Source organism: Ranitomeya imitator, chromosome 3 (genome assembly GCF_032444005.1).
Source record: "Ranitomeya imitator isolate aRanImi1 chromosome 3, aRanImi1.pri, whole genome shotgun sequence".
Taxonomy (NCBI): domain Eukaryota; kingdom Metazoa; phylum Chordata; class Amphibia; order Anura; family Dendrobatidae; genus Ranitomeya; species Ranitomeya imitator.
This window is the reverse complement of record NC_091284.1, coordinates 216,882,732-216,898,605: the sequence shown is the minus strand read 5'-3', so window position 1 is coordinate 216,898,605 and position 15,874 is coordinate 216,882,732. Positions and strand designations below refer to the sequence as shown.

Sequence of the window (15,874 nt, the reverse complement as noted above, 5' to 3'; positions counted from 1 at the left end):
GTGCTGACTTGTACATTCCCCAAAGGGATATCTGCATTCATGAGTTCCTAATACATTTAAAAGTGAGGCTCAAACTCTGACAATCTGACAATACCTGCCCAGTAAGAGGATCAGGTATGGAATTAAACTCAACAACCTGTATGAGAGTACCTCAGGGTACACACACAGATGTAGGGTTTATGAAGGGAAGGACATCCGGATTCAACTCCCTGAATGAACCCCCTGTCCTGGGAGTGAGTGGGAGATATGCACATGGTTGGGGAACTATAGTATCACGGTCTGGGGAAAGTTCACCGGGGCGTAACCTATCGACCACCTGGTTCATCACTAGCGCCTTGTGTGCAGTGGCGTAGGAAGGGGGGTGCGGGGGGGGCGGGCCGCCCCGGGCGGCACAATGCGGGGGGCGGGCATCTAGCCCTGCTGGCACAAGCATCTCTTCAGTCAGTGCAGGGCCAGGCAGTGCAGGCACATCGGGGTTAACAAGGCAGCCAGCGTGACATTGTTTTGTGGGCGGAGAGTTCTCCTGCTCTGCTCCTCCGCCCGCCCCTCGCTGACTGCTGAACTTACATCAGGACAGGCAGATTCTGGAGGAGCTCCTTGGCAAGCCTTGCCGCCCTGAGTGAGTGCGATGTATCCCTGTATTCTGACAGTCTGGGTGACCTGGGGCGGCCACAGCTGATATACTGTATATTATATACTTCAGCAGCCGCCCAGGTCCCCAGCACCTGTCCTGTATATGTATATACTGTATCTATACAGCCTGCATGACAGTATATATAATATATATACAGGACAAGTGCTGGGGGCCTGGGCTGGGCGGCTGCTGAAATAGATACACTGCACAGTACCATCACTCCCCTGTATATATACACTGCACAGTACCACTGCCCTGTATATATACACTGCACCGTACCACTGCCCTGTATATATACAATGCACCGTACCACTGCCCTGTATATATACACTGCACCGTACCACTGCCCTGTATATATACAATGCACCGTACCACTGCCCTGTATATATACACTGCACAGTACCACTGCCCTGTATATATACACTGCACCGTACCACTGCCCTGTATATATACACTGCACAGTACCACTCCCCTGTATATATACACTGCACAGTACCACTGCCCCTGTATATATACACTGCACAGTACCACTCCTCCTGTATATATACACCGCACAGTACCACTCCTCCTGTATATATACACTGCACAGTACCACTCCTCCTGTATATATACACCGCACAGTACCACTCCTCCTGTATATATACACCGCACAGTACCACTCCTCCTGTATATATACACTGCACAGTACCACTCCTCCTGTATATATACACTGCACAGTACCACTGTCCTGTATATATACACTGCACAGTACCACTCCTCCTGTATATATACACTGCACAGTACCACTCCTCCTGTATATATACACTGCACAGTACCACTCCTCCTGTATATATACACTGCACAGTACCACTCCTCCTGTATATATACACTGCACAGTACCACTCCTCCTGTATATATACACTGCACAGTACCACTCCTCCTGTATATATACACCGCACAGTACCACTCCTCCTGTATATATACACTGCACAGTACCACTCCTCCTGTATATATACACTGCACAGTACCACTGTCCTGTATATATACACTGCACAGTACCACTCCTCCTGTATATATACACTGCACAGTACCACTCCTCCTGTATATATACACCGCACAGTACCACTCCTCCTGTATATATACACTGCACAGTACCACTCCTCCTGTATATATACACCGCACAGTACCACTCCTCCTGTATATATACACCGCACAGTACCACTCCTCCTGTATATATACACTGCACAGTACCACTCCTCCTGTATATATACACTGCACAGTACCACTGTCCTGTATATATACACTGCACAGTACCACTCCTCCTGTATATATACACTGCACAGTACCACTCCTCCTGTATATATACACTGCACAGTACCACTCCTCCTGTATATATACACTGCACAGTACCACTCCTCCTGTATATATACACTGCACAGTACCACTCCTCCTGTATATATACACTGCACAGTACCACTCCTCCTGTATATATACACCGCACAGTACCACTCCTCCTGTATATATACACTGCACAGTACCACTCCTCCTGTATATATACACTGCACAGTACCACTCCTCCTGTCCTGTATATATACACTGCACAGTACCACTCCTCCTGTCCTGTATATATACACTGCACAGTACCACTCCTCCTGTATATATACACTGCACAGTACCGCTCCTCCTGTCCTGTATATATACACTGCACAGTACCGCTCCTCCTGTCCTGTATATATACACTGCACAGTACCGCTCCTCCTGTATATATACACTGCACAGTACCGCTCCTCCTGTCCTGTATATATACACTGCACAGTACCGCTCCTCCTGTATATATACACTGCACAGTACCGCTCCTCCTGTCCTGTATATATACACTGCACAGTACCACTCCTCCTGTCCTGTATATATACACTGCACAGTACCGCTCCTCCTGTCCTGTATATATACACCGCACAGTACCGCTCCTCCTGTATATATACACTGCACAGTACCGCTCCTCCTGTCCTGTCCTGTATATATACACTGTAGAATTTACAATAGCTGTCACTCATGTAAGAAGTGAAATCTGGCATTGGACTATACCTAGATTTCTCTGCCGTATCTGGGCATCATGAATCGTGGTATGTGTTAAAAGGGGGGGGGGGGACCCACTGAGACTCTTTTGCCCGGGGCCCTCAAAAACCTGGAGCCGGCCCTGGGGGTGGGTCACCGGGCTGCGGCCGGCGCTGCAGCTGTTTAACGCTATTGACGTGTGGGCCCGCTGGCAGCTGACGTCAGTCCCAGTGTGCATGTCGCCGGCGTCTGACATCATTGTCAGTCGCCGGCGAGTGCACGTTTCAGCTGCGTGGAGAGAGCAGGAGCGCGGTCAGGTAAGCAGAACTTGGTTATTTTTGCAGTCCCGATCATGTGATGGTAACATTCACCGGCGAAACAATTAAAGTTCTACATCTGAGGTCTTATTCCTGCTGGGGGGGGGGGGGTTGGGGCGCCAAGCTCGGGACCAGCCCCGGGCGGCAAAAGCTCTAGCTACGCCTCTGCTTGTGTGGTTAGACTTTAAACCAGGTGGATGCCAGGTTCTACTCCAGGACGGACCCCAGAGCCACAGCAGATCACCCCCAGTGGGGCAATGAAGCAGGACTGGCCAGGAACTGGTAAACAAGACTGCACAGCTGGCAGATAAAACAGGTTCAGGATCAGGAACAGACAGAATAGGATCAGGAACACATGGCAGACTTGGGTTGAGGGTCACAGGTGCAGGTTCAGACTGAACTAGATAATCTATGGGTTATTGTAAAGAGGAAGACCAGACCCAACAATGCAGATGAGCTGAAGGCTGCTATCAATGCAACCTGGGCTTCCATAACACCTCAGCAGTGCCACAGACTGATCGCCTCCATGACACACCTCATTGATGCAGTAATTGATGCAAAAGGAGCCCCGACCAAGGGTGTCAAGTATATTAATGAGCTCTGTAACCCCACCCTCACCACTGATTAGCAGCTTTCTGTGTATATGAGCAGAAAATTGCCAATCAGTGATCTGGGCGGAGTTACACAGAGCTCAGTTTTAGAGAACCGTTACATTTGCAGCAGAAAAACATTGTTTTATCAAAATGACAGCAAAAAGCTCATTAAGTGATACATCGCTGTAATCAGTGTCTCTGCCCCTACATTGTGCTGCTCTCAGATGGCCTGGAAAAAAAACAGGTGAAAGATACCCTTTAAAACATTTAGGGTATGTGCACACGTAGAAGTGGTCCACTGCGGATTTTTCCGCAGCGGATTTGATAAATCCACAGTGCAAAAGCACTGCTTTTTTACTGCGGATTTACCGTGGATTTTGTGTGGTTTCCACTGCGGTTTTACACCTGCGGTTTTCTATTATGAGGCAGGTGTAAAACCGCTGCGGAATCTGCACAAAGAATTGACATGCTGCATTTGACATGTGCACTGCGGATTTGGTTTTCCATAGGTTTACATGGTACTGTACAACGCATGGAAAACTGCTGCTAATCCGCAGCCAAATCCGCAACGTGTGCACATACCCTTAGGGCTTCCAAAGATCAGATCCCCAATGAGGGTCAGCCCTACTCTCAAGTTTTCATGTATTAGGCAGAGTATTACAATCCACACGATATTGAATTTCCGCTTAAACCTTAAAAAAAGATGTCCTTTTAATTTCACTTTCAGACTGACAAGTCTAGTCCAATTTCAGAAATCTGGCTGTGATTCTTACAAAAAACATGATTAAATGTTCAGAATAATTGTCTGCTTCTTCTATAACCCGCAAATCAAGAGTATATCATCGGGAAGGGTGTCGTCCCATACAGACCAGGTGAACACAGTGACAACCAGCTTGGGAACCGCTATATATGGTGGAGAGCTAGACAAGCAACTATATCAGTTGTGACAGTACATGAATAATTATGAGCTGTAAGGGGCCCAATGTCGAGATTGTCACTTACTGGAAAGAGTGCATCTGTCTAATTAGTCAACAATCAAAACACTTGGGAACATGGAATGATTTTTAAGCAATTTTAAAAATCATTCTTTGGCAGCCCATCATCCTATGTAAACAGGACATGTGCTGTCAATTACATGATGCTCTGGGCAAATGCAAGTGCAGACAGCCTGTCTACAGTGGGTACAGAAAATATTCAGACCACTTTAAATTTTTCAGTCTTTGTTTCATTGCAGCCATTTGGTAAATTCAAAAAAGTTATTTTTTTCTCATCAATGTACACCCTGCACCCCATCTTGACAGAAAAAAAAACCAAAACAGAAATGTAGAAATTTTTGCAAATTTAATAAAAAAGAAAAATCACATGGTCAGAAGTATAAAGACCCTTTGCTCAGTATTGGGTAGAAGCACCCTTTTGAGCTAGTACAGCCATGAGTCTTCTTGGGAATGATGTTTTTCACACCTGGATTTGGGGATCCTCTGCCATTCTTCCTTGCAGATCCCCTCCAGTTTGGTCAGGTTGGATGGTGAACGTTGGTGGACAGCCATTTTCAGGTCTCTCCAGAGATGCTCAATTGAGTTTAGGTCAGGGCTCTGGCTGGGCCAGTCAAGAATGGTCACAGAGTTGTTCTGAAGTTCATTATCTTGTTGGAATGTGAACCTTTGGCGAAGTCTGAGATCCAGAGCACTCTGGAAGAGGTTTTCATCCAGGATCAGGGGTGGACTAAGGGTAGCCAGGGCCCCGGGCTGTTCACACACTGTGGGCCCCCTGGTCATGTGACGGGGGTCATGTGACGGGGGTCATGTGACGGGGGTCATGATATACCTGAACCAGATTATTCCAGAAAAATGGCCGGGCCCTACTCTACTGTAACCTATTAAATATTTGTTAAAATCTGCAATACAATTTAGGTATATCTTGACCAATAATAACACATACAAGGAACAAATACCACCGCACCATGACCAGACTACAAATTACAACCACAGTGATCGAATAATATCACATACAAGGAACAAATAACACCGCACCATGTCAAGACCACATATTACCACTTGGTGACCAAATAGCACATACAAGGGACAAATACCACCGCACCATGTCAAGACCACATATTACCACTTGGTGACCAAATAGCACATACAAGGGACAAATACCACAACACAATTTCCAGACCACATATTACCACCACATAGTGACTGAATACTACAATACTGATCAGTAAGAAAAAATAAAAAAAAACACAATACTATCACCCTAAGTGCCAGTATTCACAGGAGATCTGTACTTAGTATGCAGTGTCTGTGTAGAGATAATACAGAGATCACTGGTGGTATTATACACATGAGCTCTGTATATAATGTATAGGTAATACAGTGATCACTGGTGACATTGTACACAGGACCTCTGTATATAGTATACAGTGTATAGTGTCAGTGTATAGGTAACACTGACTCACCAGTGACGTCTCTAGGTGAAGTCCTTCATCTTTCATCCAGCACAGACCGCCATCATTTCTTCCAGCCAGGACTTGTTTCTGAAGGAAATAACAGTTATCTCGAGCTCAGCTTGCAGAACACATTACTTAATTTTTCACAACTTCTACATTACACCACATGAAGAAAAAAAGGCGACATAGTGTCACTCTGCACAGTAACAGGACCGCCCCCCCATTTAAAACAGTATACTCAAAAAATAAAATAAATACATCACTGCAGTAATAATATCCCTTAATTAGCCCCTATGGTAATAATATTCCCCATCCTGGCCCCGTGTGTCTCATTCCTGGCTCCAGCCATATGTTCTCCCATCCTGCACTCATGAGTATCCATTCTACACCATATGATCTCCCGATCCTGCCCCATCTGTCTCCATCGTATCCATCCTGCCCCATGATCCAATCCTTGCCCCATGTCTCCAATCATGCCCCGTGTCTACATTCTGCCCATGCCTCCAGTCCTGCCCCCAGTGTGTCCAGCAATCTGCCCCAGTGTGTCCAGCATATTACCCCCAGTGTGTCCAGCATATTATCCCCAGTGTGTCCAGCAATCTGCCCCAGTATGTTCAGCATATTGCCCCCAGACAGTGTGTCCAGCAATCTGCCCTAGTGTGTCCAGCATATTACCACCAGTGTGTCCAGCAATCAGGCCCAGTGTCTCCAGCATTGCCCCAGTGTGTCCAGCAATCATCTGCCCCAGTGTGTCCAGCATATTACCCCCAGTGTGTCCAGCAATCTGCCCCAGTGTCTCCAGCAATCTGCCCCAGTGTCTCCAGCAATCTGCCCCACTGTCTCCAGCAATCTGCCCCACTGTCTCCAGCAATCTGCCCCACTGTCTCCAGAAATCTGCCCACTGTCTCCAGAAATCTGCCCCACTGTCTCCAGCATTGCCCCACTGTCTCCAGCATTGCCCCACTGTCTCCAGCATTGCCCCACTGTCTCCAGCAATCTGCCCCACTGTCTCCAGCAATCTGCCCCACTGTCTCCAGCATTGCCCCCAGTGTGTTCTCCAATCTGCCCAAGTGTCTCCAGCATTGCCCCCCAGTGTGTCCTCCAATCTGCCCCAGTGTCTCCAGCATTGCCCCCCAGTGTGTCCTCCAGCATTGCCCCCCAGTGTGTCCTCCAGCAATCTGCCCCAGTGTCTCCAGCATTGCCCCACTGTCTCCAGCAATCTGCCCCACTGTCTCCAGCAATCTGCCCCACTGTCTCCAGCAATCTGCCCCACTGTCTCCAGCAATCTGCCCCCAGTGTGTCCTCCAGCATTGCCCCCCAGTGTGTCCTCCAGCATTGCCCCCAGTGTGTCCTCCAGCATTTCCCCCCAGTGTGTCCAGCAATCTGCCCCAGTATGTCCAGCATATTGCCCCCAGACAGTGTGTTCAGAAATCTGCCCCAGTGTGTCCAGCATATTACCACCAGTGTGTCCAGCAATCTGGCCCAGTGTCTCCAGCATTGCCCCAGTGTGTCCAGCAATCATCTGCCCCAGTGTGTCCATCATTTTACCCCCAGTGTGTCCAGCAATCTGCCCCAGTGTCTCCAGCATTGCCCCAGTGTCTCCAGCAATCTGCCCCAGTGTCTCCAGCAATCTGCCCCACTGTCTCCAGCAATCTGCCCCACTGTCTCCAGAAATCTGCCCCACTGTCTCCAGAAATCTGCCCACTGTCTCCAGCAATCTGCCCCACTGTCTCCAGCAATCTGCCCCACTGTCTCCAGCAATCAGCCCCACTGTCTCCAGCATTGCCCCCAGTGTGTCCTCCAATCTGCCCCAGTGTCTCCAGCATTGCCCCCCAGTGTGTCCTCCAATCTGCCCCAGTGTCTCCAGCATTGCCCCCCAGTGTGTCCTCCAGCATTGCCCCCCAGTGTGTCCTCCAGCATTGCCCCCCAGTGTGTCCTCCAGCAATCTGCCCCAGTGTCTCCAGCATTGCCCCACTGTCTCCAGCATTGCCCCACTGTCTCCAGCAATCTGCCCCACTGTCTCCAGCATTGCCCCCCAGTGTGTCCTCCAGCATTGCCCCCCAGTGTGTCCTCCAGCATTGCCCCCAATGTGTCCTCCAGCATTGCCCCCCAATGTGTCCTCCAGCATTGCCCCCCAGTGTGTCCTCCAGCATTGCCCCCCAGTGTGTCCTCCAGCATTGCCCCCCAGTGTGTCCTCCAGCATTGCCCCCCAGTGTGTCCTCCAGCATTGCCCCCCAGTGTGTCCTCCAGCATTGCCCCAGTGTGTCCTCCAGCATTGCCCCAGTGTGTCCTCCAGCATTGCCCCCCAGTGTGTCCTCCAGCATTGCCCCCCAATGTGTCCTCCAGCATTGCCCCCCAATGTGTCCTCCAGCATTGCCCCCCAGTGTGTCCTCCAGCATTGCCCCCCAGTGTGTCCTCCAGCATTGCCCCCCAGTGTGTCCTCCAGCATTGCCCCCCAGTGTGTCCTCCAGCATTGCCCCCCAGTGTGTCCTCCAGCATTGCCCCCCAATGTGTCCTCCAGCATTGCCCCCAATGTGTCCTCCAGCATTGCCCCCCAATGTGTCCTCCACCATTGCCCCCCAGTGTGTCCTCCAGCATTGCCCCCCAGTGTGTCCTCCAGCATTGCCCCAGTGTGTCCTCCAGCATTGCCCCCCAGTGTGTCCACTGATAACTGATCCAAAAAAAAAACAAACAAAAAAAAAAAACAAGCAGTCTCCTCACCTGTCCGCACTCCAGGCGGCGAGCTCCATGCAGCAGCGCACACTCGCCGGCGACTGACAATGACGTCAGACGCCGGCGACGTGTGCGCTGAGGCCGACTTCAGCTGCCAGCCTCCAATTGGCTGGCGGCTGTTGTTGTTAACTATTGATGTGCGGGCACGCGCCCGCACATCAATAGGAAACCGCCGCAGCGCCGGAAAGGGCCCGGTGAGCAGATGAGAAGGGGCCCAATGCGGGCCCCCTCTCTCTGCCCACCGGGTCCGGGGGGCACATAAACGCCGGCGGGCAGTCACAGACGATTAGCGGAGGGTCAATCTGTGCGGTTGCCCAGGGCCCCCCCAGACCACTGGGCCCCCGCCCATATTGACCCTCTGATAATCCACCCCTGTCCAGGATATCTCTGTACTTGGCTGGATTCATGTTTCCTTCAATGACAACCAGTCGTCCTGTCCCTGCAGCTGAAAAACACCCCCATAGCATGATGCTGCCACCACCATGTTTCACTGTTGGGATTGTATTGGGCAGGTGATGAGCAGTGCATGGTTTTCTCCACACATACCGCTTAGAATTATCACCAAAAAGGTCCATCTTCGTCTCATCAGAGCAGAGAATCTTATTTATCATAGTCTGGGATTCCTTCATGTGTTTTTTTAGCAAACTCTATGCGGGCTTTCATATGTCTTGCACTGAGGAGAGGCTTCCATCGGCCCACTCTGCCATAAAGGTCCGACTGGTGGAGGGCTGCTGTGGAACTTTCTTCTCCCACGATTGCTCAGTTTGGCTGGACGGCCAGGTCTAGGAAGACTTCTGGTGGTCCCAAACTTCTTCCATTTAAGGATTATGGAGGCCACTGTGCTCTTATGAACCTTGTATACTGCAGAAATCCTGTTGTAACCTTTACCAGATCTGTGCCTTGCCACAATTCTGTCTCTGAGCTCTTTGGCCAGTTCCTTTGACCTCATGATTCTCATTTGGCCTGACATGCACTGTGAGCTCTGAGGTCTTATTAGACAGGTGTGTGCCTTTCCAAATCAAATCAAGTTCTGTCAGTTTAATTAAATACAGCTGGACTCCAATGAAGGAGTAGAACCATCTCAAGGAGGATCACAAGGAAATAGACAGCACGTGACTTAAATATGAGTGTCTGAGCAAAGGGTCTGAATACTTATGACCACGTGATATTTCAGTTTTTTTTAATTAAAAATGTCTACATTTGTTTTTTTTTCAGTCAAGATGAGATGCAGAGTGTACATTAATGTGAACTTTTGTGAATGTATCAAATGGCTGCAGTGAAACAGAGTGAAAAATTTAAAGGGGTCTGAACACTTTCCGTACCTACTGTACATAAGCCATAACGAGACCGATATGCAACCAGAATGTAGCCGATCAGTGGCAGTGTAACAGCCGAGGTTGGCCTGTCTAAATGGGACATAAGGGGATTAGAAATAAATGATTAGTCGAAAGTTTGGTATGAAAGTTTCAGAAATTGGAGTGAATGTGTAAATTCTGTGCTACTGGTAAATGATAATGAAAAAGGAAGAAGAAATCCAGGAATGTGGTATATCTGTCTACTCGTTTCAAAGTTCACACTTCTTCATCAGGACGAACCACTGTTATAATAGCAACTAAATCAGTTCCTTGGACGCTCCTAAAACACAACATTGGAATGAATTGGATTACAGATGTATTATAATGTATCACAACCCAGACCTTGCTACCCACAAGTTGTAAAAATCTGTTCCTCTGATCAATAGGTGCGCCTATATCTTTCATAGTTGCTAGTTCATCTTAGCAGCTACTATTACTTGGTTAAAGGTTTCTTTGGTTTGCACATATCACCGTCTTACGCCTAAAGTCTAATAAGTCATAGAGAGTTATAGAAATAAGAGATGAAGACTTTAGAAAACATCAATCACCACTGGTGTGTAAATAAAATGGCAACTTTATTCAGCCATCACATGAGGAGTAAAGACAAAGAGGAATGAACGAACAACAGCTGTCTCGTGTGAGAGCATGCTTCATCCGGCTCTCGTTTAATTTACGCACCAGTGGTGAGTGCTGCTTTCTACAGTCTTCATCTCCTATTTCAGCTAGTCAAATACTACTATTTTTTATAAACTTAGCACCAGAAGATCTGGTTCTCCCAAGCTACTTGCTGTATTCTTTCCTAGTACCAATTTTACTTTTCCATATTCATAGAAATAAGTAATGATGTACCTAAGGCCAATACATCTAGGTGGTAATAGTTGGCCACTCAACCAAATTTGAAAACTGCTTCACTTTTGCACTGTTTTTTCTGGTCAAAAACTGGCATAAAAAAAAAATACTTTCCATTTACCACATTTTTTTTTCAGATGTCTCTCTTCAAGCCATTCATTTATAATCACTACTAAAAGTAAACAACCCGTACGGGTTGATACATGTTAAGATGGGAAATATGTAGTTGACAAATTCTTAATGCAGAGAGACTGAAAGGTAAACTGGTTTTGCAATTTGTGAGATTGAAAAAAATTCTGCCATCTTGAAAATGAAAGATCTATCCCTGTGTTTTCATTCATAGACTCCTTTGCTTCCTATAAAAAGATAGGGGTCATAACTTGGAGGTTCTATGACAAGAAGCCAATTGCTTACCAGCTTCTAGGGTTCTCCACATAAGATTTTAGACTCACTGGTCTGGCCTCTGTGAAATTGTCAAGTGACTGGTAAAAACTTCTGTATCTGGTAAACCTGCCAAGAGTTGGGAGCTTGCTGGACCCCCGCTTGGTTTTAAGTATACATAGTTGGATACTACTCATTGGGAAGGCAACATCGCTCTTTGGAGACACCTCAGCATCTTAAGAGGAACAAGCTTTGCTTTAGACACGGATTTGAAGCTTAAAGGGACTCTGTCACCTCAAATTGGCGGGATATTTAAATGACGTTTTACCTGTCTGATGGGCGGCATTTCATCTTCATTTCTCCACCTCGTCTTTCCCTGTTGTCTGCAATATGTTAGTGAATTAGAGTACTTGTGCTCCATAGTTGGAGCGTGTGCAATGCAAATTTTGGTCGCGCATGCGCAGTATGCTTTGCCCAACTGCGGGCCAAGCCGAAAAGCACTACTGCGCATTCGCCCGCGCACTATGTCCCGGAAGTATTTCGCTGTGTTGCGGGACGTAGTGAAGTAAAGCTTTTCGGCTTTGCCCGCAGTTGGGCAAAGCATACTGCGCGAGCGCGACCGAAGCTTGCATTGCGGACAGGGTGGAGAAATGAAGATGAAACGCCGCCCATCGGACAGGTAAAAAGTCATTTAAATATCCCTCCATTTTGAGGTGACAAGAGTCCCTTTAATTTTACACAGTATTATAAAATGGAATTGAATGGAATATTTTTAATTCTGGCTGTAGGATTAAAAAAAGGATCAGTGTTGCTATTGGTCAGCTAGTTTTAAATGTCATTCAATTGTCTCTCGCCAGGTATTTAGCCACTAGCTAACTTAACCAACTTAATTTTTCCCTGTTCATGACCAGGCACATTTTCCTTTACTTTTTTTCTACACGTGTGTTTAAAGTGGCTCCAAAGTGTTTTCTCATTCACTTATTAAAATAATTTTGCTTCTATTTTTTTTCATAATAATAAATGGAGCTTCATTTTTTTATGTCATTTTATATTAACATTTATTATTTTTTGTAATTTTAGGTGAAAATATAAACAAAACAAAATACTATTGTGTATATATATATATATATATATATATATATATATATATATATATATATATATATCTTTTTCTCATTTTTCAATATCACAAAGTGCCACTTACATTTCTTTTTAATTTCATTACTCAGTCCATTACATTTATTTTTATATATTGAATATAAAGGGTATTTTCTATAAAGGGCAGGGCTAGAAGCTGTGATTTAGGCTAGTATTGGCTTTTTTATTTTGTTATTTTTTATATATATATATATATATATATATATATATATATATATATATATATATATTGAAAAAATAGGAACAGCAATGGTGTGCAAAGCTCTCCCAACCAGCAGTCCAAATGGCCTCCAGTAATAGTATCAGAAAAAGAAAAACAGCACAAAAATAATGGAAAAAGTGAACTTTATTGCCTGAGCAGGCGTGGCAACGTTTTGGATATGAGAATCCCTTTTCAAGCTTGAAAAAGGATTCTCATATCCAAAACGTTGCCACGCCTGCTCAGGCAATAAAGTCCACTTTATTTAGTGCTGCTTTTCTTTTTCTGATACTATATATATATATATATATGTTTTTTTTTTTTTTTAAATTCATTTCACACATTTTGCCTCCTTTGGGGGGCATTTTTAAAGTAACATATCCAAAATAAGACTGGAAGTCACCACATTAATTAAACAGCTGATTAAGATAGCCTTGAGAAAGATAAGCAATAAACGGCCATAGGCTACTGACCTGTTGGATACTCTTCTTTTTGTATACCTATCGACCATACAAACAAAACAACTGTTTTTTTTTACACTATGTGGGGAGTCCCAATCTACTTTTTGATCTGTTAGATTTAAAGTTTCTCAAATATTGTCCACCCCTCATATGAATACAGCCCAAAGTGTTTATTCTGCCTTTGGGAGTAGCTCTGACCTTTTTTCCATTGTATGCATTTGTATAACTCTGTGATCACCTGCAGCTCTTAATAGGGCTTTCACTTACAGGTTTTGCACTAGCCATCGGGTCCCAAAGAAACTCTGGCTTTCACCCTTTAACACCTTTACAGAGATTTTGACTTACTTAAGGTACCGTCACATTAAGCAACGCTGCAGCGATATAGACAACGAGCCGATCGCTGCAGCGTCGCTGTTTAGGTCGCTAGGAGATGTCAAACACCGGCAACAGCAGAACGATACAGGAGCGATCCAGTGACGTACTTATCGTTCTCGCTGGTTGCTGCTCCATGAAAAAACATTGCAGGCATCGTTGCTTCTGCTATCAAACATGACGAATCACGCCGACCTGACGACCAAATAAAGTTCCGGACTTTCAGCGACGACCAGCGATGTCACAGCAGGATCCTGATCGCTGCTGCATGTCAAACACAACGAGATCGCTATCCAGGATGCTGCTACGTCACAGATCATTGTCGTTCTCATTGGAAAGTTGTTCAGTGTGAAGGTACCTTTAGTGTCACATGGGTTGGGTACATGGTGCGGCTGCTGGACAGTGGAGCAGGCTGGCAGAAAATGGTCATATAAGCCAAGTCAAACCCAGAGAAGTCAGAAACCAAGTCAAAATCATCAAGCAAAAGTCAAACAATCTGAGGTCAGCAACTGAATACCACACAGGATCATGACAGCAGAGGTAAACGGATAGAACCAAGGTCAGGAATAACAAACAATTGGCAATGAGAGGCAGGGAGCTAGGGTTTAATATAGTGTCAGTCAATGAGAAGTCCTTGTTAGGAATAAACTCCAAGCTCCATGCCTGGATGGCACAACTCCTAAAATATGAAACAAAGCAGCTGCATTGTTATCATGCATTGCCCGCAATGAAGGCAAGCCATGGCACTCATTTGCCCGCTTTGTTTTTTGAATTTGTAGTTGTACCGCAGCGTACCTTCATTGCTATATGTATACAGAAAATAAACAATCTGCCTTCTCTATGGAAAGTCCATCCGTCTCTAACAGCGTGATTCCCAATTTTTGAATCCCCATGATTTTTATGCAGCTGTTGACTCCTTGCAGAGCCATATGTATATTGTCCGGAAGACGGGGGGTCGGCAAGTAGTTAAACTTTGTATATGTATGTAAATCTAGGTTCCAAGTCTAACTCAGCGGTATGGAGCAACATTATTTTTTTTTTTAACAACAGCCATGAAAAATAATGAGAAATAATCTATTTTTATATTGCCAGCTGGTAGTTTTCTAGTCTGGGGTCAATTGAACATGCACAGCAAATATTGATAAGGAACAGAAGAACTTTGAAGCATGGACAATACACGTTCCAACCAAGTTAAACCACATTACTAAACTTTTTGCAGTATATTTATAAAAAATACTAAAAAAAACTAAGAAAATGACAAACCCATTTAGTTATGGAGAAAATGTTTGAATCACTAATAATTAGGCATCTTTATTGGCTTTGTCAGCTATAATCAGCAAGAAGAGCTCTGTGACACATGCACAATTAGAAAATAGACTGACAAGTGCTTCGATAAACTAGGTTTCAGATTAGGTCTCCTGACGTACCTACAGGGAGGAGCAGAATAATGCAAGCAATATTATTTATTATGTATTTTATGGGCTGTCAATTTGTTCTGTCCAGCTCATTTACTCTACCCAGTCAATCATACAAATCAGAGTATTGTACCCCCCTTCGGAGATGGAGCCTACAATCTAATGATTCCAATCCAAATGTATACCATTAGATTTAAGTACCAAAGAGAAACATACCTGCCGGTCAGATGTGGTTTGGTAGGTGGCCAACATGGACATATCCACGCTAGAGGAAATGAAACTTCCAAAATGTGATGGAATTGATTCTTGAGGTTTTACAATGTTCTCAATTGGTAGTAAAGTTAAGATCACTAATGTCTCAGATGCCCGTTCTCAGTCTACAATGACTCTTCGCCGGCTGAGGCCAATGTTAACATTCGGACTATAAAGGGCTGTGTCATTTCTGTCCCGAGCTTACAAAATGAAAGTAAGTGATTCCCTATTCTGGTATAGAAGCCAGCTCTGCAGAAAGTGAAAGTAAGATTGACATATACGAGCAAGGAAATAAGAGAGGAACCATGAAAATATATTGTGAGAAAAAGGAGAATCATGGCCCTATGGGAAAATAGATTTGATTTTCCTTATAGAACCATCAGTCCATAAGTGCTACAGTGTTTCACAGCTATACAGTGTACATCATTAACCCCTTCCAGACTAGGCGACTTCTCGTTTTTGCAGTTTTTTTTGTTTTTCATATGCTTCTTCCAAGAGCCATATCTTTATTTTTCCATTGACATTCATTTGAGGACTCTTTTTTTGGAGGACAAGTAGTAGTTTTGAATTATGTCATTTATTTTACCATAAAATGTAACGAAAAATGGGGGAAAAATTCCAAATTGGGTAAAAATGTAGAACCCCCGCCCCACATGTCTGACTTTTGGGGTT

General features: G+C 45.3%; 1 protein-coding gene across 2 annotated transcripts in view; it reads right to left on the bottom strand.

Moving 5' to 3' along the window:
• Positions 1–15,418, bottom strand: part of LOC138672004 (transcription factor ETV7-like) — a 46,617-nt gene extending 31,199 nt beyond the window's left edge. Inside the window, exon 1 of one of the 2 annotated variants that reach the window (XM_069760093.1) lies at positions 15,167–15,418. In XM_069760093.1, coding sequence (XP_069616194.1) covers positions 15,167–15,208 — 42 coding nt within the window. In that variant the 5' untranslated portion in view covers positions 15,209–15,418. The remainder of the gene's footprint in view (positions 1–15,166) is intronic. The other variant, XM_069760092.1, reaches the window with a different exon arrangement.
• Between the last annotated feature and the right edge of the window lie 456 nt (positions 15,419–15,874).